At 39.5% G+C, this 23,018-nt stretch overlaps 1 protein-coding gene across 5 annotated transcripts in view; it reads left to right on the top strand.

Moving 5' to 3' along the window:
• ZNF423 (zinc finger protein 423) overlaps positions 1-23,018 on the top strand; it is a 293,950-nt gene that overhangs the window by 196,976 nt on the left and 73,956 nt on the right. For all 5 annotated transcript variants that reach the window (XM_068150566.1, XM_068150565.1, XM_068150562.1 and 2 more), the window contains one exon: positions 5,798-5,882. In XM_068150566.1, coding sequence (XP_068006667.1) covers positions 5,798-5,882 — 85 coding nt within the window. The remainder of the gene's footprint in view (positions 1-5,797; positions 5,883-23,018) is intronic.

A 23,018-nucleotide genomic window follows, 5' to 3' on the forward strand; every position in this document is an offset into this window, starting at 1 on the left:
GAGCTGGGGCACTTGAGCAGTGGAGATCGAGTTTGCCTGTGAATTCTGACACTACTGAACTGGCAGATCTGGAGAAGCTGAGGCATTTCCATCAAAAAAGGAGAGGCTGAAAACCCAAAACAAAACCCCCCAGATCTTTCATTCTTGAGAAATGATACTATTTCTTACCAGGGAACTAAACACAAGCAGAAGGATAAAGGAACTCAGAAGCAAATATGTAGTGAATTCCACTCTACCCTGCAAGTTCTTGGCTGAAAAAGAATTTTGTGCCAAAGAGCTTGTCCTTGTGGATGTCTGTTAGAGTGAATGTTGTGAGGCTGCTTGGATGTCTGTCTGCATACATGTGTGCTTGTGCCTACATATGATTTCTAAAGTGATTTTAAAAGGATCTGCTTCCTGGCCCTCCTGTAAGATAAATAGTTTTCTTAGCACATCTGGAAATTGTTGTCTAATGCAGGCACAGATAGCTTGCTTTCCTATATCTTAGCTTATAAAATGCTTGGGAACATGCAGATCCAAGTAAGGGCTCAGAAGCCTACTCAGGAGATTAGTATCATTTGCAGTGTGTAGTATTTTAAAATAATTTGCCGACGTTTTGGTTCAAGAATGGGCCAAGTCAGTCCTTCCTCTGTCAGGAACAGATGGAATGAGAAGTAGATTTTGGAAATCTTCTCTGGAGACCAGCAGCAGACACATCTGAGTATTGATATAATCTGACATTTTTAATTAAACATGATGGGGTGAGATTTTCAAAAGTATCTAAGGAAATTAGGCACCCAACTCCTAATGAATAATTCCAGCCATAGATGCCTGTTTATGTCAATCTGCTAATTAAAGCACCCACAAACACATCTTACTGCATTAAAGGAACCTGAAAATACCATTCATCTAGAAGACCAGAGGCTCAGTCAGTAAAAGAAGACCCTAAGTACATGCTGAGGATGCAGGCGAGGTGCAGGCTGTGTCCCCAGTGGGACTTGTTAGCTCCATCTCAGTGCTTGGGCATCAGGGCAGTAGCGTCCAGTGGAGCTGGACTGTGTGTGACCAACTTTGAGCTCAGCATTGCCAGCCCAGCACCTGTTGGCCTTTAATTAATTTATTTTTAAAAATAAAACAACTAGGTATTGTTCCCTCTGGGGGCAGAGAATGTGTGACTAAGCATCCAGGCACACCAAATTCTGCAGAAGAATGAGGAATGGAAATGGCTCTTCTTTGATGTGATACCTTTTGAGAGTTCAGCTGGGGCTTTTGCTAGGTCATTCTCCTTGCTCCTCCTCCAGGCCTTTATTTCCTTCTAAACTCTTTAAAACACCTCTTAGGTAGGGCTAACTTACTTCATATGGCTATGCCTGTAGCCTAAAGTATTACTTTTCTGTCAATGATCAGAAGCAGAATACATTGCCATTTTCTGTTCCTATTTATTGCTTTAACTTTTTCTTTTCAGTGACAGCTTCCATACTTGTTCTCTCAAGGGAGAGTTTTAAGTTCTTCAATAAAGTAACTTCTTTGAAGTTCACCCCGTGAGGGAAGGTCTTAGTTCCTTTGTTAGAAGATAATGAAAAATCAGCATTTGTGATGATGGTAAATGGTACCCTCAACAGGTATCTATGGCCTGCACATATGCTAATATCAGAGACCTTTATGATGTGCATCTCAGAATACATATATTGTTATTAGGAATGATTCATTAAATAATCTTCATTATGGGTACAAGACCTGAATTCCAATATCAGTTCGTGTGGAAGCTTGGTGTTTCACTTGGGTTTCTCAAGGCAATGAGTGCCCTTTGTGTCTGCCTAGCACATGAATCTTCAAAGAATTACACTGCCTTTTAAATGGTGATAAATCTGTCTATTTCAAGCCTTGCATTTACTTAACTTAGTTGGTTTCATAGCAAAGCTGAGCAAGTTGAACATGATCTCTCTTGTCATCTTGTTAGCCTGCTGCGCACAGGTGAAATATCATTTTACTGGAGCAATCTTAAGTACACAATGCATGCAGAGTAATCTGCAGCTGGCCAGAGCTGCTTCTCTCCAATTCTTGAGCACTTCTACATTTCTTTTTAAAACACCATATTGATTTTTTTCTTTCTTAAACAGAGAAACAGTTGAAGATTAGGACAAGGCACAGTCAGAAAAAAAATACAGGGAGAATAGATTTTGACTCGTGGATATGTATTTCAGAGTAAATAACAACAAGCAGAATGAAATCCAAGCAAAAGGAAAGGATGACAATGACATAAGAAATCCGTAACTTCCTTCAATGTCAGCAATTGCTTCATCTGCAGTTATACTTCTTGAATGTAAGAAGTGATCGTGGAAACTTAAAGGAGTTTTTAAAAAGGAATTAAATGAAGATTTAACTCTGAAGTGAAAGAAAGGAAGATAATAAATGTCAGGCTCTTGATGAATAAAGAAGGAAAATACTTGTGAATGTTTGGGTAGGACTAAAAGTTTGGGGTTTTTTCCATGGACCTCACAAATGAAGCTTCCATTCCAGTATCTGGCACATAGATATTTCTCAAGACCTTTTATAAAATTCTATTACATGCCTACTTGTTTAATATTGAAATTTCTCATTGCCCCTTGTAATACTGCAAACAGCCACCTTTCAAGCAGTTCTTTCTCCTGTGCAGGTTTGTCCCTATTTTGTACTGCAGTTACCACAAACAATAAGTGGCAAAATCTTAGACTTCGATCAAATTTCCATCTTGAATGGTGTTAGCATTTTTAGCCCACCTAGATTATTTGGACGGAAGAAGCAAAGAAGGTTGGAATAGAAAGTTGTAATAACGAACCTTATTGTTCTACTTTACTCAGTTCCTTTTCTCTTGCACACTTTTGTGGTCTCAGCTCCTTCTCTTTGTTCTCCCCCCCACCCCTTCTCTTCCCTTGTAAATCCGCTTGAATGGATTTACATTCAATAGGATATTTTCTTTGTAGAACAGGAAACCATTTCCAGATTGAAAGGAGGACAGTCTGGAAAACCCATGGGAACAATAGTTACTTCTGAAAAGAAACCAGAACCCTCTGTTGTTACTACTGTTTTGTGCCAGGATTAGAATTAAATGTCTTGACTTAATGGGTGCTGAGGTCTCAGCTTCAAGCTTGCTCATCTGGTCTCTGTCACCTAGATGCCATCACCTAGACTCTTAGGTTCCCAGAGTAGTCTGGGTATCTTTGTAGTCACCACTTGTGAAGACGCAACTTTAAAAAGAGGTAACTGACCCATTAACGATGCTTGTGAAGCCATGATTATCCACAAAAATGGTAATAGATGATCATATTTGGGACCATAAATAACACAACTTTGTATTAAAACCCATCCAGTGAGAATGGAAGTCTGGTTCTGTGACATTCTTTTTAAGAGAATTATTGATGAGCAAAAAAATCAGCTCTTCCATCTCCTTCATAAACATCTGAGCACTAATGTAACTGTATCTTGTGGCCTGTATGTGGCTGTTCATTAACCTTAGTCCATGTCAAGCAGGATACCCGATGACAAAAGCCATTGCCTCAGTTAAGCTGCTCTTTTGCATGTGTCTCAGCTGAGACTGAAGATAATGCTCAGAGGGAGTCTGAAATCTGCCATCTTCTCTAAGGGGTGGTCATGCCAAGGAAAGTGTTTTACAAGTTTCTGAAATGGTGTGGAGGAGTTTGCAGTGGGTCTGCAGATAAACAAAGACATCCTGTCTCCAGACCTGTTAGTAAGTTGCTTTCAGAAGCACCAAAATCAATTAAAAAACCAAACAAACAATTTGTCTGTGTTTAATATAACTTTACAAGTTTGAAATAGAGTTGAGCTGAAATACTGCCCTTCCTAGCCAGTAACTTAGGGAACCCGCAGAACAGAGATAAATGTTGAACAAGGCGCGGAGCTTAGTCAGCCTTGAAGTTTTAAAAAAGAAGAAGGTTCCAAGTTTTAAATGTGACCATGTGAATCATTCACCACCCAATCCCATCTTTCTCTTCCAAGGTTTTTTGTGTTTTGCTTTTACCATGAGGAGCCCACCATATGTGTGTGTGTGCCAGTGTGTTTGTGAGGACGCGTGTATGTGTGTGTGCAGTGCTCGCCTGCTGGAACGGATTCCCAAGGAAGAGTGCTGCAGAAATCCAGCTGCTTTTCCATTAACAGCCTTGGTTTCCGAATGGACTCCAGGAGGATACTTTCTTGAGCTGCCTAGGGATAATTAGCCAAACCAAACTATTTCCTTTTCCATGGTTGGCTGTGTCAGGCTTTGGCCAGTGGAGTATAGCTGCCTTTCTATTATCATGTTAATCACCCATTGTTATTTTAGCCTAGGAAGCCCTGCCTGTGTACAAACACACACAGCCTACAGAATTCATGGGACACACATAGCATCCATAGATCGCTGCATTTGTTGTTATGGTATTACAGCATGTTCATTAACCTCCAGCAGGCTAACTGGTTGCCATTGATGACATAGGAAGTAGTTAAAAAGCTCATGGCAGCACCTAATTTGTTCTTTCCTCAGCAGGTGCTCAAGGAAATTGGATCCCATGCACAGAGGGGATCACTGCAACTCCTCTGTTTAACTCAAAACTTCTGACTTATTACTGCTGTCCTAAAAATGGGATTCTATACCTAGCTGTGGGGTGGAGGCTGTAAGAAAAAACAAAAGTGCACAAAATATATCCACAAAATATGTTGCTTCAAGAATGTTAAGAGGCTGTCATTTACTGAATTTGGTTTCTCAGTTCTAGTGGTTTGGGGTTATCCATTCCTTGGCTAACTGAGCTTGTGGCCAGTGTGCAGAGATGTCACATATTCTCTACTGCCAGCCACTCTAGCATTAAGGATACAGGCTGCACACTCTTGCCTGGTGCAGTGTTGCAGTAGGAGTTATTTTTGAGCAAGAAGTAGGTACAAAAGGCCTAATTTTTTCTGAATGGCATGTCAAAAGATTTCTATTTAAATAGGATATTGGTGTGCAGTGAATGAACACACACATCTGACCAAAGTCCTGCTTTGGGAAATGAGAGTTTTTGCAAGTGTACAAATGCTTAACATTCATGGTTTATTTTTTCCCTAACTTATATGTCTGACTTGTCAACATGCATTTTAATTTCTACAAATTATTTCTTGGATTTTTTCCTGTCATGTTGCACAAGTACACACACCACTGTCAATCTGAGTGAAAACTCAGGTTGAATAAATAGTTCATGCCGTTGCCTCTTCACACTACCTCCTAACTTCTGCAGCTGAGCCTCCCTGGTATGACTTAGAGAAAATACACAACAGACTGTGTTAGAATACAGTTGTGTGTTGTAATGCAGCTTGTCCAGGATTTCTGGAGGGAGACCGTTACAAAATGTATTTCCCCCCTTGTCCTTCATTTCCCCAGGTAACTATAGGTGTTTTGCCTACTGTATGTTGAGTTTCTGTAAAAATGGATGGTTTTGAGAGAGTCGTCGTCTTCTGAAAAGAGAGTTACCTTTCAATGTCTTTTATTTCACTCTGAAGAAATTTTTACTGCAGTGGCTTAAAAGACATGAGCAACCTGGCTATGGCTCCAGTACTCAATCAGATTTTCAAGTACTGTCATTTGAAATTTTCAAAGTTGAAATTAAAAAATCTCCTAAAGCTGGCTGTTAGTTAGAAATTGTATTGATAGTTCTGGAAAAGCCCAGCCCAGCTTGGTGTCTTGTTGGGGTTATATGAGCAGAAAAGGCCTCATTGGAGGAAAGTTGAAGCATGCAACATGCTTATATTCACAATCACAATTGCCTTATGCTACAGTGCAGTTTTCTCTAATCTTTTTTTGGTTATTAAACAGAAAAAGACCTATCAATGCATCAAGTGCCAGATGACCTTTGAGAATGAGAGAGAGATACAAATCCATGTCGCTAACCATATGATTGGTAAGACATTCTTTAAACTAGGCCACTCATGGGCTGCTTGTTTTTTGCTGCTCTTTGAAATTCGCTATTCTAATAACTTGTTAATATTCATGCTGTAATTTATTTTTTTTTATCTTTCAAGGAAAATGATTTTGATGTAATGATTCCTCACTTCAAAGCTTTTTAAATATGTGGTTATAAAAGTGTTACTGCTGAGCTTTTTTCCTTATCCTTTTGAGTCCTCATGTAGCATTTTCATTTATATTAAAATCAAACTTTTGACAGTATCTTCCATTTGATAGCATAAATTTATCTCTGTCTATGGAAAAAGTACTTGCCAGTTGTCAACCACTTAGGAGCAATTATGTTTCAATTTTGTATGTCATGACATTGAATAGATTTAACTGCTAGCATTTTCCCAGCTAAGTGTGGTGAATTCCTGAGGAGCATTGTCAAAACAAAACACTTAGAGTTATTTCAGTGGTTTTATTTCTTCTTTTTCCAACAATTCTGGACTTCTGAAAGTTCAACTTTTCAGTCATACAAGTGTTTTAAAAATCAGTTCTTGCTTCTATTCAACTTTTCAGTCGTACAAGTGTTTTAAAAATCAGTTTTTGCTTCTACTACAGTCCCGTCGCAACAGTTTGTAGTAAAGTGTTTTTGTAATCGGAGGGCTTGTATTTCTGCTGCAGCTGCATGGTAACTTTTCTGATGAATGCAAACAAATGTTTTCACTGTCTGTACAGATGTTATAAATATATGTGTTGGCCCAGGAGGTCGGTTTGTTTTGATGCACAGACCACAAAGGAGAAACTCACACGTGCCACTGTAGGCATATGTTGGATGAGATTCTTTCTTCAAGGTCGCTACAGTGCATGCTTTGTGTCTCGTACATTCACATGCAGCATTTATCTCCCTTAAGCATAATGTTTTTCCTTCAACAATTTTACATGAAGAAAACTGTTTCCCCATCAATGCATGTATTGATGTACTGCTCCTATTATCTTTGAGGTGAATTCTACATAAATACCAGAGAGACAAAAATATAAACTGTCATAATCTTCCCACCCCCAAAAGAAAAATACAGATGCTAGTCACAAGAGTTCTTATCTGAGAGCAAGGTAGGATTTTGAAGTCAATGTCAAGCTGGTTAAGATGAAGATATCTAAAAATGTTTGCTTTTGTAGCAGGTGTTAATGTGATCTCTTGTTTGCAAGCTTGAAAAGTGAGATCCTTGTTAATTGGACCATAGTGATTTCATGTAGCTCCTCACTAGATGTTTTTTTTCAAAGAAGCCTCAAAGAAAAAAGTCCTTAGACAAGCTTAGCAGTTGTTTCACCTTAATTTGTGATCCAGTAGCTAATAAATGATTTTAAAATACAAAAGTAATGAAGTGCTAAGTTAAGATTCTGCTTGATTTGAGAGAGGAATGCTTTTTACTTTTGGAAAGATGTAATTTCTTAATTTTCTAGTAACTGATGTGTAAAGTTTATTTATGTACATCCCCAAATTACTGTTGTCTGGAAAAATACAAGGTTCACTGTTATTGGAAAACAGCAGTGGCAGAAGACATAGGCTGAGAAAAATGTAGAGCTACTGCTTGTCAAAACTGTACCTATTGTTTCCTTGAAGCTATACATAAGTTATTATACATGTTTGGGAGAATTCTGTATATAAACTACAGAGCGGACTTGTTGCTGTACATGCAGAACATTGTAAATACCAGGACATGGTAAGAAAATGGTTGATTATTCCATTGTGGTGTCATGTCTTTGTGCTGCTTTGATGAGATATGGACTGAGAATGTTCATTAAGTTCAAGCTGTCCCATTTTTTTCATGGTGCAGTTTAGGAAAGAGTGAAGTATAGAAACCTTTAATATGGAGCCAAGTTTCCTGCCACTCAGTGCATCTCAGTTCACAAAGCACATGGGCCCCATTTCCTTCAGGACATGTGACTGCTTCCAAAGAGGTGTTGCCAGTGAGTTTGCTGTTGGTGTTTGTTCTTTACTGGAGAATACTGAAGGGCAAAGCTGAGGCCGGAAGTCACCATTTCTCCAGCAGTAAATACCAGGCAGATTTTTGGTGTTAAGTTCCACAGTGCTGTGTCATAGTGCTGAGTCAGTACTAGTAAGAAGAGTGATGAATTGCCTTTTGAGCTTGCTCCTGTGCCCTTTGTTCAAAGCCTGAGAGCCTTGATGCCTTACTCAAGCCATAGGAGGAATTGGCACGTGCCGCCTCGCTGCTTAGGCTGGTTTATTACTTATAAAACAAGGCGAGAGAACGATGCTAATATAACTGTTTCTGCAGACCAGGTCTGTGTCATAGGGATTATTAGTGTCATCACTGTCAGTTTAAGATCTACAAATGAGGATTTGTTTGTGCTGAGATCCCAGGGTGAAAATACAGGTACTTGGGGAGGAGCCTGACTCTGTCTCCCCAGGAGCTTGGGGTTGGGCTCATCTCAATGAACTTGTATCTGTCTAAAATTAAGGTGTCTGGTTTAATATAGTCATTGAGATGCTGTCTGGGGAAAATGAATGATTGATACCAAGCTAAGATAAGAGTTTGAGTAGGATAAGCATTTCCAGGGAGAGATTTTTATCTCTCTCTTGAATTTGAAGTGAGCCAAGACAATGAAGTTAGCCTTGACATGTAATTTTTAGGTAAAATAACACTTGGCTTTGATAATCCAAGATCTTTCAGCAGCACTTTCTTCTCATACTTTGAGAAACACAAAATCAATAGCTGAGATATCCTAAGCACTTGCTTACAGTTTTATTCTGCTCAAGTGACTGTCAACAAAGGAATCTCTGCTCTGTAGAATTGACATCTCTTAAGTATCAGAGCCTCTAATATGATTAAAGAAGTCAATTATTCCTTACATCATTGTCTTAAAAAGTGCATGCATTTAAGTTGGCTGTGCCTCCCTCTTCAACCTCTATGCTCCTCAGTCTGGAGTTGGAGACCCTGCTCATAATTCATGGAGGTAGGGGGTTTATTGTTTTCAAAGGAGTATGCAGGGAATTTCCAGTGCAACTCCCACATACTGCTTTGAAAAATTATCCTTCTGCACTCTAGCCTTTCATTCTGTGCACAAACACAGAGACACACTGGGTCCTGCACAGGGTCCCCGGGGAAGGAGCAAGCTGGATACATCCCCAGAGGAGGTAAATGTTTTGTTTCATTTTACACTGGGGCCAGTAGGAGGGCTGTGAGCGGAACAGACCTCCTTAGCTGGAGTTAGCCAGGAAGGGATCTGTTTCGAAATGTTTTCAGCTTGGGTAGGGGATCAGGGTGGAATTTTTTGAGAGCAGAGGTCTTTGAAACATTGCACTGATTCGGGCTCCTTTGAAACATTTCTGTGCCCACAAAAAGGGGATCCCCCTTTGAAACATTTACAGGCATTGGGGGAGTCCACCTGGGACTATATCAAAAACTTTCAGTAGTTCTTGCTGCCTCTGTACTTGCTTCCCTCCTGTTGCGCTGACCTGTCGATGTTTAAAGCTTCTCCCCCTTTCCTCCCCACCTACCACTGCCTCTGATGTGCAGGCTCTATTAGATGCAGGGGAAGATGGGCGTAGGCAGCTGTGGGCTCTACAGGGAGCATTGAGCAGCAATGACAGCAGCCAGAAGCAGGGAAATTTGTCAGTACAGTTTCTCCCCAGTGGCTGGGGAAGCCATGGAACTTCAAGCTCCATCACTGGGCTGCCATGGAGTCCACACTGCACATGGGCAGTGACTGCCCCAGGGAAAGGGCCCGACACTTTCCTGTCCCACACTACCAAGGGAGATCCAGCACAGAGCCCTGCACAGGGAACATCAGGATTTGGTCCAGGGTTTTCCTACTGGATTTTTACATCTGTACTGCTCCCACACCCAGGCAAAAGGCTGTAGTTAATGTTTTTTAGGGTGCATGCCACTGTACAGACTTGTTGCTCCCCAGTCAGGCCAAGTCATCCCTTGTCAAGAGAAAGTGCTTTCAGATCTGTGCGGTGGGCCTCAACTGTTTGAGTAGAAAAAGTGGACATAGCAGTACTTCTCTCTGTGGCAATGCCAGCGACGAGCAGTGTGAGCACTCCGGCAGCGTAAGCCTAGAGCCTGACATGGTGGTAGGCCATGCTCAGCATAAGTGCAGAGCCAGCTAGCAGTTTAGCAAAACAGTGCTGTGCCTGCAGCATGTAACTAAAACAGGACACTGGTAGCTATAAACATAGAAAGTTATCTTGGGACAACAGGACATGCACCTGCATCAACAAACCTCGCGTGTCATTAGTAGTTGGACCAATAATCTATAATAGTGCGGTGTGTGGTCGCTCATAGGGCACCAATGAAGCCATGCCAACGAGGCTCTCTGAGTTTATGTAAGTTGTAGAAGTTCCCTTGCTACACACTTCTGCCTTTCCTTTCTCTTCTTCTTCTATGCTTTACTTTACTGTGCTATACTCGCACCATAGGCCTGCATCATAGGCCTGCAATACTGGAACAATAAAGGAACACTACTCGACCATATTGGTCAGCCGTATTGATTCCAATCTCCATCGTCGTCTATATCTCTCTGTCTCACTGAGATGAGCAGTGTTTTCCGTTTAATGTTCAAAAATGATGGACAGATATTCCCACCCTTCTTTTTCCCTTTCTCTAAGAAATTCTTCTGGCATATGTGCACAGGAAGGTCAACTGGGGTGCGATTAGTGCTGGGACAGGGTAAATAATGAGTCCTGGTCATGCTCTAACATTGGGGTTGCTGCTGGACCTTCCTGCCTCAAACTGCAGAGGACTATGGGCTCATGAGAGGCTGTCCAACTCCTTGGAGCTCAGCAGAGCCCTTCCCCAGTTCTGCTTCTGTCCTTACACATGCAATCACCAGTGCTTCAGTCAAAATTCATGTGTGAATGCTGGTGAGCAGTGAGGGAGAGAGAGGGGTGCAGGATGAACATGTGAGTATATGCAAGGTGGAGCATGAGGCTCTGTTTGTGCTTTGAGAGCCACTAGGGACAAAAGGGAGTGCTGGAGGGAAGAATTCCAGAAGTCACACTGAAATTGTTCAGTGGTCTCATTCTTGGACTGCTGTCTGGATAAATACCTCCCTGTTTGATGTGATGGGGACGACCAAATGAAACACCCTGTTTGGAGGAACTGGGAAGAGTTTTCCGAAGACTGCTCTAAGCCTGGCATATCATACATTGTATCTGAATTACACTTCCTGCCCTTGGAGATCGTGTTTCAAGTTCTGGAAACACTCTCAGAACTGAACATAAAGAGAGAGGATAACATCCATCTACAGTTATATTTCTTTCAGAGCCATACAAGTATTCTGAACAAAAAATGTCCAAATGTAGTTTGTTATTTCCTTAACCTTTGAAAATAACGTAATATTGGAAAATAATAGAAGTAGCTTTGCTGCTTATAAGAGGTGGAGCTGCAGTAATAACTACAGAAGTAATTTTCTAAAAAGCAGAAATTTAGGAAAATGATTTTATGTTTGAAAGAGTTAGCTGTTGATACCAGGCTCAATCACTGAGATGAAACCAAGCACAGTGGTGAAAGGGCTGAGGTAGTATGTATTCCCAGTTGTGGTTTCCTCTTCTGTTCATAAATAGAAGCAGTTTTATCTTTCTATTTAGGCACCCACAGTTTTCATAAATTCAGATCTTAACAGAATTGCTAATTAATTTATTATATAAATAAACAGTTGGACTAATTTTGTGTATTCTTGGACTCCTGCCTGTCATAGTAGATTCTAAGTGCATGTCTGTGTGAAAAGGATGTAGATAGGCAACATTTTTGCAGAGCTGACTTTAATACGTGTGGAAATGCTAGCCCTGGGCATCTCTGATGAGGATGTGAAGCATTTCTGATACTCACACCTGATGTTGTTCCTCATTATCAGTGATTTGGGAGTTAAGGACAGCTAATACTTCTCAAAATCTCTCCTATAAGAAAACATACTTAATGTCATGTGAAATGTATGTAGTCAATACTGGGAGAAGGGCAGCTTTAATTGTTGTAAAATTCCCATTTTCCTGTGTGTTTTGTTTAATACAATATTTGAATTGTAATGGATTTAAATTTTAAGGGTGCTGTTTGGTAAACACGTTTCCTTCCATTAAGATACCATCATGGCATTGTATCCTGAGACAAAACTGTTTAATTCTTGAGGGAAACACTTCAGACCTAAGAGCTAGTGTTAGTTAAAGTCTATACATGTTAGCAATGGTGATGACATTGTAAAGCACTATCTTGGTAATAGCTTTCAGGCATTAAGACAAATGAAAATGTGCCAGATTGTTTTTGAAGCATTAGATGCAAATTATCAACAGAAACATATTTCTGGACTCAACAGCTGAATGTGTGAATTAATTATGGATACATTAGAAACTCACAAATAATTTTCAAACTTTGATGTTTGTAAAGCATATTCCAAGTAATTGCTCTTTTAGTGCAGAAATGAAGGTACAACCTTCATAATATTTACCCAGTGCTTGCTTCAATATCCAATTCTACGTGGACTTGCCTTAATTAACAATATGTACTAGACTTCTGTTTTGCAGTGCCAGACTATTGTAAAAGACTAATTTTAGGGGGAAAAAATGTTAGCTGTACTTACCTTAACAGATGAACAACATACATGGTGTTTCCAGGTGCACGTGCAAGCTTTAATCCTGCCATGTATGAGTGTTGCAGGCTGGCCATAGTCCTGCTGGAGTTGCTGCAGGGGACTTTGCCTGACTGGAGTTTGCTGCTGCCTTGAGCTCTTGAGCACACAGATTGGTTTATGCCAGTAGGTCCTTGTGTTTTTTTGTCGAACTTTAAACCTTGAGTTTCTATTTTTTTGGTGTTAATAATTTTTAGTATTAAGCACTCATGCAAGTGTATAAAAGGCTAGAATGTTTGATTTTAAAAGTCATGCTTTTTAACAAGTGTAGTCAGGCTGAAAGCTAAATTGCCATTGCCAACAGACAGTAGAAGCTCCTTTTAGAATAAATTTTTTGCCCTTAATATAATCCATTACTTAATTGGCTTCTTACTTTGATACTGGTTTCATAGCATTACATTTTTACTGTCCCTTTCTTTCTGAGGCTGGAAAATTCATTACCCAAAATCTTAATAATTTTATCCAGTCGTACTGTGCAGATGTGGCCTCCTGCAATTGTTATCTATGCATATTTGTTCATACAAATTACTCCGTTTCATGAGAATGTATTTTGTTATGCTTATTTATCCACCAGGAAGGAAATAACATTTCCCTTAATGTATTCATTCACATATTCCTTTTGCATTTTTCATTTCATTTACAACTTGGTAATAGTGGTTCAGTTTTCACTGACATTTTTATAGCTGCTATGACAACATTCCTGGTTTGCATGATACATGTATAATCAGCTATGATCACAGTTTTACATTGCTTTTATTCTGTCTTAACTGTGTTAAGATTCCTTGCAGCCTCTAAACTCAATTTTCATATGCAGTTGTGATTACACCTGTTTAAACACTTTCCTGGTAGTTTCATATTTATTCATAGAGGGAGCAGTTGATAAAACACCTTTTCTGCAATCAGTCTGAGTTTTAAGTGTGATGTTTCTTCAAAGTTATCATTAGCAAGCACCTTAATCTATTCACGGCCTTTCAACATCAGTTAATTTGGCAAAATTTGCCATTTTTCAGTAAACCTTGACCTGTGTAGCAGTGATTTCTTGGAGCATGTAACTGGTTCTTCATTTTTATTAATCCTATGAACCTTGAAAACTGTTGTACATATGTTTTTAAGAGTCTGCAGAGATGCTTTCTGCCTGTTGCTCAGATATTTTATATGCATGTGGCCATGTGTCTCTAAGTTCACAAACAAATTTCTTAGCCCCTCTGTGCTAATCTTGAATCTGGAAAAGAAAGCAAGTCCTCACCATATGGGGTTTGGGTTCTCCCTGCAGATGGCAAAATGACTCTACTCCTTCCCAGTGGAGAGGTCAGCACCCCTCTGTGTCCTACTTTCGAGGAAAAAAAACCACCAGAATATTTCTTAGGGGTGGAGGAGGGAGCAAACCCTCCATCATTCCTTGGTGTAGTTTTCAGATTGCATACAAATAATGTTTTCAGGAAGTTGTTATCCTGTGAGTTGTGGGACTAACATCTATATCAGTTCTATCCTAAAATCTAGGTATGGATTGTTTCCTTGTGGGGGCTTATTAAAAGATAATGGTTTTATCTGCAGAAAGTAGATATTGCCTCCATTTCCTCTTTATTTGTCAAACAAATTTATTGGTTGAAAACAACACGTACCAGTACTACCTACTTGAGTCACAGAAAGCTTTGTGTCTATTTGTGAAAGATAGCTGAAATGTGAGAAGTGAATAAGGAAAAAACAGAAGGAGTAAGTGTTTAGTGAAGCTGGGAAAACCTGGGAAAACCAACTGGGTTGGTTAGGAATTAACTTAGTTATAAAGAGTTATAAAATACTTTTCTTTTACCTCTTTGGGCAGACATAGACAAGTTTTCAGGTTGTTTGCAGTCATAGGAACATGGGAAAAGATAGTATAGTAAACTATAGTTAAACTCTTTTTCTACTAATAAAATGCTGGATTTTGTTCTGAGTGTGTGGTTCAATATTCAGCAATTCTGAGCATTGGACCTAAAATGTTGGGGTTTTTTTGTTGTTTTTTTCTTCTTCTTTTTATTATGTAATAACCCTCTGGTTTTGAAACAGTAGGGTACTGATATATATATATGCTGAAGCCTGGTTATCAAGAGAAAAATGGTTTGTGTGTATGTTAAAGGTCCAGATTTGTTCCTTCTGTTACTTGGGTGACTTCAAAGAGAGATGTTTGGCCTGATGCCTTTAATTATAGTTCAAACTAAACAGCATCCTTAACCTTGGGGGAGATTTAATCTGGTCTTTTGGTACAAGAGGTAACCAACTGATGTGGCCCTTAGAAAAACAATTATTCGCTGGCAAGCAAGTCAAATGAAATACAGTCCTCTCTCTGTGAGCTGCCTGTCTGGGGTACTGGCACCTTTTTTCCTTTTTTTTCACTTGTAGAGCTAAACTTTTATACCCTGAGGTTCCTTACAAGTGTTTCCCTTGAAGGAAGACCATGCAAATTATTTAAATGCTTTTACCTTTCTTCGGTGTTTCGAGGTTCCCAGCGGAGATAAAGCCTTTACATGAATGGTCTGTGTTGTTTGCATCAGATGTGCTTGCTTGTACAGCAAGCTTTTGTCACAAACTCTTTTTCATTCGATTTATTAGTAACTTTTAACAGCTTTGGGCCTTTGTTAGAGTCAGAAGGGTTTTAATTGAAAATTTTGATTTGGCAGGTTCAATGAGTGCCATTTTGAAAATAAAATTTATTTAATTAGAAAAAACCACCCATCCTTACCATTTTCACAGCAGACAGTAACCGCTGTGTGATTGCAGAGGAAGCCTGAGGAAGAAGACCCTGCCAGACTTCCCTGCAGTAATGTCAAAGATAGAAGAATTGGCAAATCGTGATTTTATAAATGAGAAAACCTTTTTGTCTTATTACAACTGAAAAACCCCCACATGTAACAATGTATAAGAATACCTAGTTTTCAGAAGACAGAGCTCCATAGCAGGACAAAACACCTGTCATGGTGTTCTTCATAGCTGTCTTTTTGACCAGTATGCTGTCTCCTGTATCTCTTCTGCTTTGTGTTTTGTGGTTTCTCCTGCTGGCACAAACCCAGGGACAGATGGGGTGAATGAGGTGCTGACCCCTTGGGGCAGAATTGAGCCTTTTTACCTCCTGCTTCCTGTAGAAACAAGCCAAAAGCAGTTTGGTCTGGTGTTTCCTTCTGTTGCACCTCCTGAATTGGTGAAAACTAAAAAATGATGCTGCAGGTAGGAGGCGCACAGCACACTTCTGTTGTGTAGGAATCACGACTTCAGTCAATCATAGCCTACTTGAGATTAATTCTGCTTTCAGGTGCACATAATCCATTGTCTGGTGGACAGTCAAGGGCCTTAAAAAATGACCAGAACTTTTGAACATTGTGTGTGTAATTGTAAAGTGTTTAAATTCTGCAGTGACTGTATCTTATTCTGTATTCCCAGGCAAGTCTTTTAACATAGTTCAGGCTAGGAAGATGCACTGGTTTTAAGTTCTGCTTTGTGTAGTGTTTGGGTGTTTTAATGGATCAATATCACCTGGCACCACTGGTATATCCTCTGCTGTTATGTTTTGGCACACATCAGCTATCATGTATTATTAGGGTATGGACAAGGATTTCTTAAACCCCATGACTATGAGTTATATTCAGGAGAAAATGTTGCCAACAAGAGTTAAATGATGAAACTTCATGCAGTGGACAGTAACTGATTCCAGCTGGACTGGATATAGACAGCTGAAGTTGAAGGGAAGAAAGTATTCCAGTGACATTTTCTCCCCTTTTTTTGATGTTGTAGTTAAGAATCTTCCTATGAAGGCAAGGAAAAAGGTAAGGCAAGGCAAGGGATAGAGAAACTTTGGACCTTTTGATTCAGTATTTATTCTTAAAATCTGGGGGTGAGGGGTGGAGAAAGCCAAACAATGCTCTTCAAAACAAAAAAAGGAAACATACTGTACTACCCGTAGATATACAGAACGTATGGTACCAGAAAAACTACTTATGTTCTTAAAGCATTATTAAAAGGAAAGCTAGGTTCATGTTTTCATTGCAGCTTGTAAGGGTTTATTTTTCTTGGTGAGTGTGTTAAAAGCATTAACGTCTACTGTCAGGGCATCTAATGCCCAGATACTCATCATACTGTTTGGTTGTGGGACATATCCATGCATAAGCATTCAGCTTTGGGTGCCAACAAGTCCATGTAGAGTTGATGTGGGGAAAAACTTGCTATGTATTTTCTGAAGAGCCTGTTTTGGAACAGAAATGTGCAGTTACTTGTACATGCTTCACTGCCAAACGGCTCAAGATGGTTTAGCAGTTCTGGAGTACAGCGCAGACATTTCTTGTAAACTATTAACTACTGAGTGGTTTGTGTTTAGTGCACTAGGTAGTCCCTGCAATCCAATAATTAGTCTGCAATTTTAAAGACATTAGACATTTGTCATGCAGGCTAGGAGCCCAGATTTCAAGAAATACAAAGGTACAGGTCTGTTACCTTTAGTAACCTGAAATACTGAAATTTTGTTTCATCTTCAGTGGAAATCCTATTAGACCATAAATGTACAAGATGGAATTATATCTATTTTGCATCCTTCTTCTTGTTTGAACATGACTTAGAAGGAAAAGAATTCTGAAGACCAAAAATACATACATTAAATGGCCTAGTCAAAGAGTTTTCCCATTTTCCTACAGCTTAAACTGGGGAAGTGGCTGCCATTTGCAGGCTAGCAGTACAGTAAAAGCACATCATCATACACTACATTTTATTTGGACAGCTGTATAAAAATGGCAACACACTGTGAAATCCATTAACAGCAAAACATGTTAAATTCAGCAAAATGGATCTCATGTGGAACACTGAATAAGAAATTATAGTCTGAGTTTTACTAGCTGGTTATCAGAGTCTGTCTTGAATGAAGAAAATTGAATTTTTTCCATGCATCTGCCTATAATAACAGTGAATGCTCTATAGTGGGTTTTGAAACTAGTACACACCTGTAGATTTTTGTTCCACAGACGTTTCCACAAGGTTTTGGCAAATCTAATCTTAATAGCCATGAGGAGCCCAAGGGGGCAGATCCCACCCAGGCAAGTAGCTCTTACTGACATGTTTGGACCCACTTGCACTCATGGGCAATACTTGCTTCAGAAACATTTTTTGGGCTAAATTTTAGGGGTGTAAGAGTAAGAGTTCAAACTGGGAAAAAACGGATCCTTCCCTCCTTGTCACTGTGTCTCACTGTGCCCATGAGGTCTGCGGTCTCGACAACAAGTCCTTTGACTTGTGGGATTTCCATGGATGGATTTTGCTGTGCATGTATTAAGCCTTTTCAGGGTTAATCAAATAGCATTTAAAAATTCAAAAAACCTCTTGCAAAGTATTTTGCATTTCCATTGTTCGTACTGTTTAACTATGAGATATTGCTCATCAAGATAGGATGCCATTAAGTATTCTGGTAGAGAAAGAAAAATTGAGTTTACTCTTGCCTGGTAGAAAATGAAACAGCCATGTTAACTTTAGCTCTAATCATGAGATTAAAAGTCTAATGGGGAATAATATCATTTTCAGTCTTCAAAGCCAGCATCAATGACCTTTAGAGTTTTAACTTTGGCAGCCTAATGATTTCTTTTCTAGAAGATGCAAAACCCAGTCTTTTCCTTGACAAGGGAGTGAAAAGTGGATGAATAAAGACAAGTGCAAGTAACCATACACTGGAGCAGGCTAACTGACTTCTACTCATACTTGGTACACCTCGTGGAAGGTTGTTTCAAGGCCTTATAGGCTGAGCCACTGGCTCGTTTGAAGGGAGAAAATAAATCTAAGAGCCCCAGGACTGGGGCCAGTGTTGGGGCAGCCCCACTCTTCCACCAGGCTGGCCTGTGGTGGCAGTGGCTCTTGGCAGCAGGGCTGAGCATGCATGCCGCTCACCCTGAGCAGGTTTGCTGCCATTTGAGGCTTGTTTCCTATGTAAGAGCACTGGAATTTTTTGTTTCAGTTCCTGTTTGCTGCATTTGCGAGCTCAGGCTGTTGCTCTTTTGCCAAGCTGGCAGTGTGCGGGGGTGACTTCCTGCACAGGGGATGTAAAAGCGATTCTCTGATTCTTCCTCTGCAGCCATTGGGAGATAAAAGCCAGGACACTGGGGACTGCAAAGAGGGAGCCAAATTATATTTATAATATTAAAGTGAGTGCGTTTGTGGTTTTGCCATTCTCCAGGGTTTTTCATAAGTAGAAAAACATGAATTAGCATTTTCCATTTCCATATATTGACTGGAAAAATAGCCTGCTCTCAATTAAGACCTATAGCTTTTGGGATGTATGCAACAATTTTATAAAATATTTACAGCAAAATTTGCATTTTACATGGTATTACAGTTTTTCTTGTGTTTAGTAGAAAGGACTTAGACCTAAGAGAGGAAATCCATCCAGTGTACCAAAAGGGGAAGAAATCTAACATTAGATTGTTAGTATTCACCACAAGGACTGTCCGGCGATTACTGTTACCTTCAGTAATTATCAAAGGGCATTTTCCCCACCAGCTATTTGTTATAGCCGCTGCAAGGACCCTGCTCCCTGTGCAGAGCTATCACTATCCCTTTAAATCTGCCTTTGGAAGCGATGGGAGCTTTGTGCTAGACAGATAAGTAGAACATTTTTTACCAAATGTAAATGTGCACTGTAAAGAACATTGCTATTTCCTGGATAATTTGCAGTTGTATATTTTATGTTAATTTCAGCGAAAATATTGCACCCCTGCCAGGTTTAGTAGAGGCTCACTGTGATATGAATAATTTCTAGCGAATCATTTTTTTTTCTTCATTTAAGATTTGGCACCTTTTTAAGATTTTAATAATAGCAACAAGGAGGAAGATTTAGAACAAGTGAAATGTTAGAGCCAAAGAAATTCACATTGAGAGCTAATGTAAAATAGCAAGAATAATTACATGGAAAACAGTTTCCACAGATGTTTTTCCTTGTAATGTAATAACTATTTACTAAACTGTTTATTTTAGGCCCTTGGTTTACAATAAAATATTTATACATGCTCTGCTGTAATAAAAAAATATTGACAAAATACTATAGAGATTTTTAAAAGACAATTAGTATTTCCCTGTCTGGAAAGTGAACACAAGAGAAGCGCCAGCCCTTGCCATGCTCGCTAAGCGGAGACCTGGGTTTTCGGCAGCTTTCCTTTCAGGTTTGTCAGTGTTCCACTTGGCTAAGGGGGAGGCTCTGGACTTGTGGCAAAGCAGAGGGCAACTTACTGAGGAACATGAAAACTAACACACTAAAGACTGTGGAAATATGCTTTTCCACTTCATGTCAGAAAGGAAAGCTTTATTCCATTCCTGATGTACATTCCATTCCATTTGTACAATAAAGTTATGTCTGGTGCCTTGTACAACATGTGCCTGCTTTAGGAGCTGTTTTAAAGTTCAAGATGCCACAATCTTGAATCTCATTCTTAAAAACTGGTGTGGTAGAGTGACTTCCCCGAAGTACTGCCTGCGGCATGTTCAAATCTATTGTTTTATCCTAACTGAGCTGCATCTGTCATACACCCAATTCATAAAGTTACCACACACCTATGCAGTGTGTACACTGTTAAACAGGGGATAGCTGCACCTCTGTGGATATAGCAGTGTCTTAGGGTACTGAAATAATAAATTCGGCAGTATTGGAAGGCCTACACAGTCTACTTTCCACACATGATCTTAAAGCATTTATTCTTCTATTCATGAATATATAGAAGAAGCTTTAATTTCAGGTGTTTATAGCCTTACCTTTTAAAACCTTGCACACAGGGTGATATCCCTTACGGAACTTCAAAAAGAAGATTTGAGGAAAAAAGAGAAAATACCTATAATTTTATGGAAACAAGCCCTGCTGTCTGCATTTGAGCCCCATCAGCATGTTAGGATAACCTGAAGTTTAAATTCTGAGCGAAGACTGCGCATCTAGATTTGAACACCCAATGTTTGGGGAGCAGGAAGGTTTCAATATCTAGATCTGAATCTATATTTAGTAGTTCAGGCTCTACTTTCAAGTAGACAATTCCCTTGAGTTTGCAAGCTAGCAAGCTGTGAGCTTTATCATTGCAGAAGAAATAGAGTAGCTGCCTTGTGAAGCAATTTTAAAAATTAATTCAAGATGTATGTGTGAACCTCTTTTCTTGGTGAAACTAATAACTCTTACCTGTTTAAAAATCAGGGGGGTGTGATGACTATGAAGACTTTTGTCATGCTGTGTTATCATAGGCACTAAAAAAGAACAGTGCAGTGCAGAAAAAGGCAACCATGAGAACTAAAACTGAACAAAAGAGGGAGCTAAGAAGTCTAAAATGTTTGGATTTAAGGCAGTATAATCATGCATCCAACCAGATGCCTTTTGTTGTAAGCAGTCTTTTTTCCATGGTTGACTGTTACATAGAGACCAATGCACGCGAGAGGTTTGTGAGCCTTGCACCATGCCACGCAAAACCACTGTCTTCTTTTCCCATGGTTTGCTCTTGTGGAACCTAGCCACAACATCTTTTTGATAATTAAAAACTGGCTTTCCCTATCAAAGTCTGGATAATTTAAGATAAAACTTGCAGTAAGAAAAGTAGATGGTGTAATATGTGCAGTATTTTCTTTAAATGAAACTGAAGTTAGGTTCTTGGCTTTTAGCCCTTTGCTATCTTCCTGACTGAAATGTTGATATGTTGCAGAGTGCTGCCAGGTTACACAATTATTTCAGTGCAGCTCCTTTTGAGTCATTGGTAAGGTCCAAAGCTAACATTAAGAAAAATAAAGGAATTTGTGCTTGGAAGTCAGCATTGCTCTGCACATGTAATTTATTTATATTTTTTATTTATTTATTTATTTAGTTAGTTAGTTATTTATATTTTTTAAAAGGCAATTTCAAGGACTATATTATTGTGTAAGTTAATGATTTGGTTTTATTCTCTGGGGTATGGATATCCAGAATAATCAAGAATGTACTTTTAATACTGATCCTGCGTAATGCTAGGTCTCTAGTGGAAAAATTGGACCAATTGCAGGGCTTTAACCCCTTCTAGGAAGAGCTGTTGATTTGTTTGAGCTGAATGTAAATCTATACATTACCTATGTGTAAAGTAGTGCAACTGAAAGTAAATTAGCCAGTTCCCTTCCCTCATGCCTTTTAAAAGGCCGCTTAGTGTTTATCATAGTAGAAGCCATTGTTTCTATTAGTAATTTTGAAAACTTAAGTACCTCTGCCTGAGCCCAGCTCACCTGTTGGGCCTTTCCTGCTTAGTCTGGCTCCCAGCTGGGCAGTAGGTGAGGGTCTCTCTTCCCCAGGAAGCCTCAGCTGAAACTCTCCATCTCCAGCCTTGTCTAGATATCTCCTTGACTGAAGCAGGAGTCCTGGATGGGTATGTAAAACAGAAGTGTGGGATTTAATATCTGCTGTGTGTGTCCAGGAGGAAAAGGGGGTGTGTTTTGCAGTTTTGAATTGCTTTTTTTGGCTGTAGAGAGGGAGGTTAGCCTGGCCAGCCTGATCTAGTGTGAGGTGTCCCTGCCCATGGCATGGGGGGTTGGAACTAGATAATCCTTGTGATCCGTTCCAACCCTGACTGATTCTATGATTCTAAATTTGTCACTTAAATTGGGCAATGTTATCTGTACTTCTGCATGGGAAAGTAGCATATTAAGAGAGGTAGATAAGGGAGCAGAGCAAGAAAGCACATATAGAGGATGACTGTGGAAGGCATTCTTTTTCCTCTTTTGAAAATCCATGTGGAATTTATTACAATACAAACTTTTTCAAACATTCTCCAAAAGCATTCACCTAGTATCCCTGCCATACCACTGCATGCAATGAAACTGACAGAGCACATTATTTTAATAAAGCATTGGCTGATAGTGTCTCTCATAGTAGATCAGGAAAGGAGTTCAGAGGAACAGATATTGCTGAAGAATCTGTCTCCAATTTTCCCTTGGAACTCCACTTCTAGGGTTTTTAAAGGTTTATATGTTTAACAGTGCAAATCTTCATTTCAGCTTTTCATTTGCTACTCAGGATTTTTATTCATTTTGCAGCATTCATTTAAGTTGATCCAGGCCTTTATAAAATTTCCAGCTTGAAATATTAGTTCAGAGATAAGCTTTGTTATTAAATGCTTAATCTTGAACACTTGTCTTATTTGGTAAGAATTATCTCTGAGAAGTAGGCAAAGAGAAGTTGACTGCTGTGGTTTTAGAGCAGCTGTAACTGGAGTAGCCCAAGTACTAGTTTACAAAGGTTGGCATCCCTTCAGTTTGCCAGCGCAGCAGCTGGACTTCATTAAGCGCTGGTGTTAATTACTGGGAGAGTGTTGGTTCAGTATGCATGCGGCAACACTTAGGGTGACACACAAAATAGGAAAAGGGTCACCTTGAAATAGAGGCTTTAAAAAAAAACAGGGCTGCCATTAATTTTGTGACTGCCTTTAGTTCAAACTTGTGCTGCAAACAGTGAAATAAGCACTACCACGCGGTCATGAGGAATGTCTTAATTGTGTCTGCCATTGAC

Source organism: Melanerpes formicivorus, unplaced genomic scaffold (assembly GCF_026170545.1).
Source record: "Melanerpes formicivorus ecotype bairdi unplaced genomic scaffold, bMelFor1.0.p_v2 SCAF_20, whole genome shotgun sequence".
Lineage (NCBI taxonomy): Eukaryota > Metazoa > Chordata > Aves > Piciformes > Picidae > Melanerpes > Melanerpes formicivorus.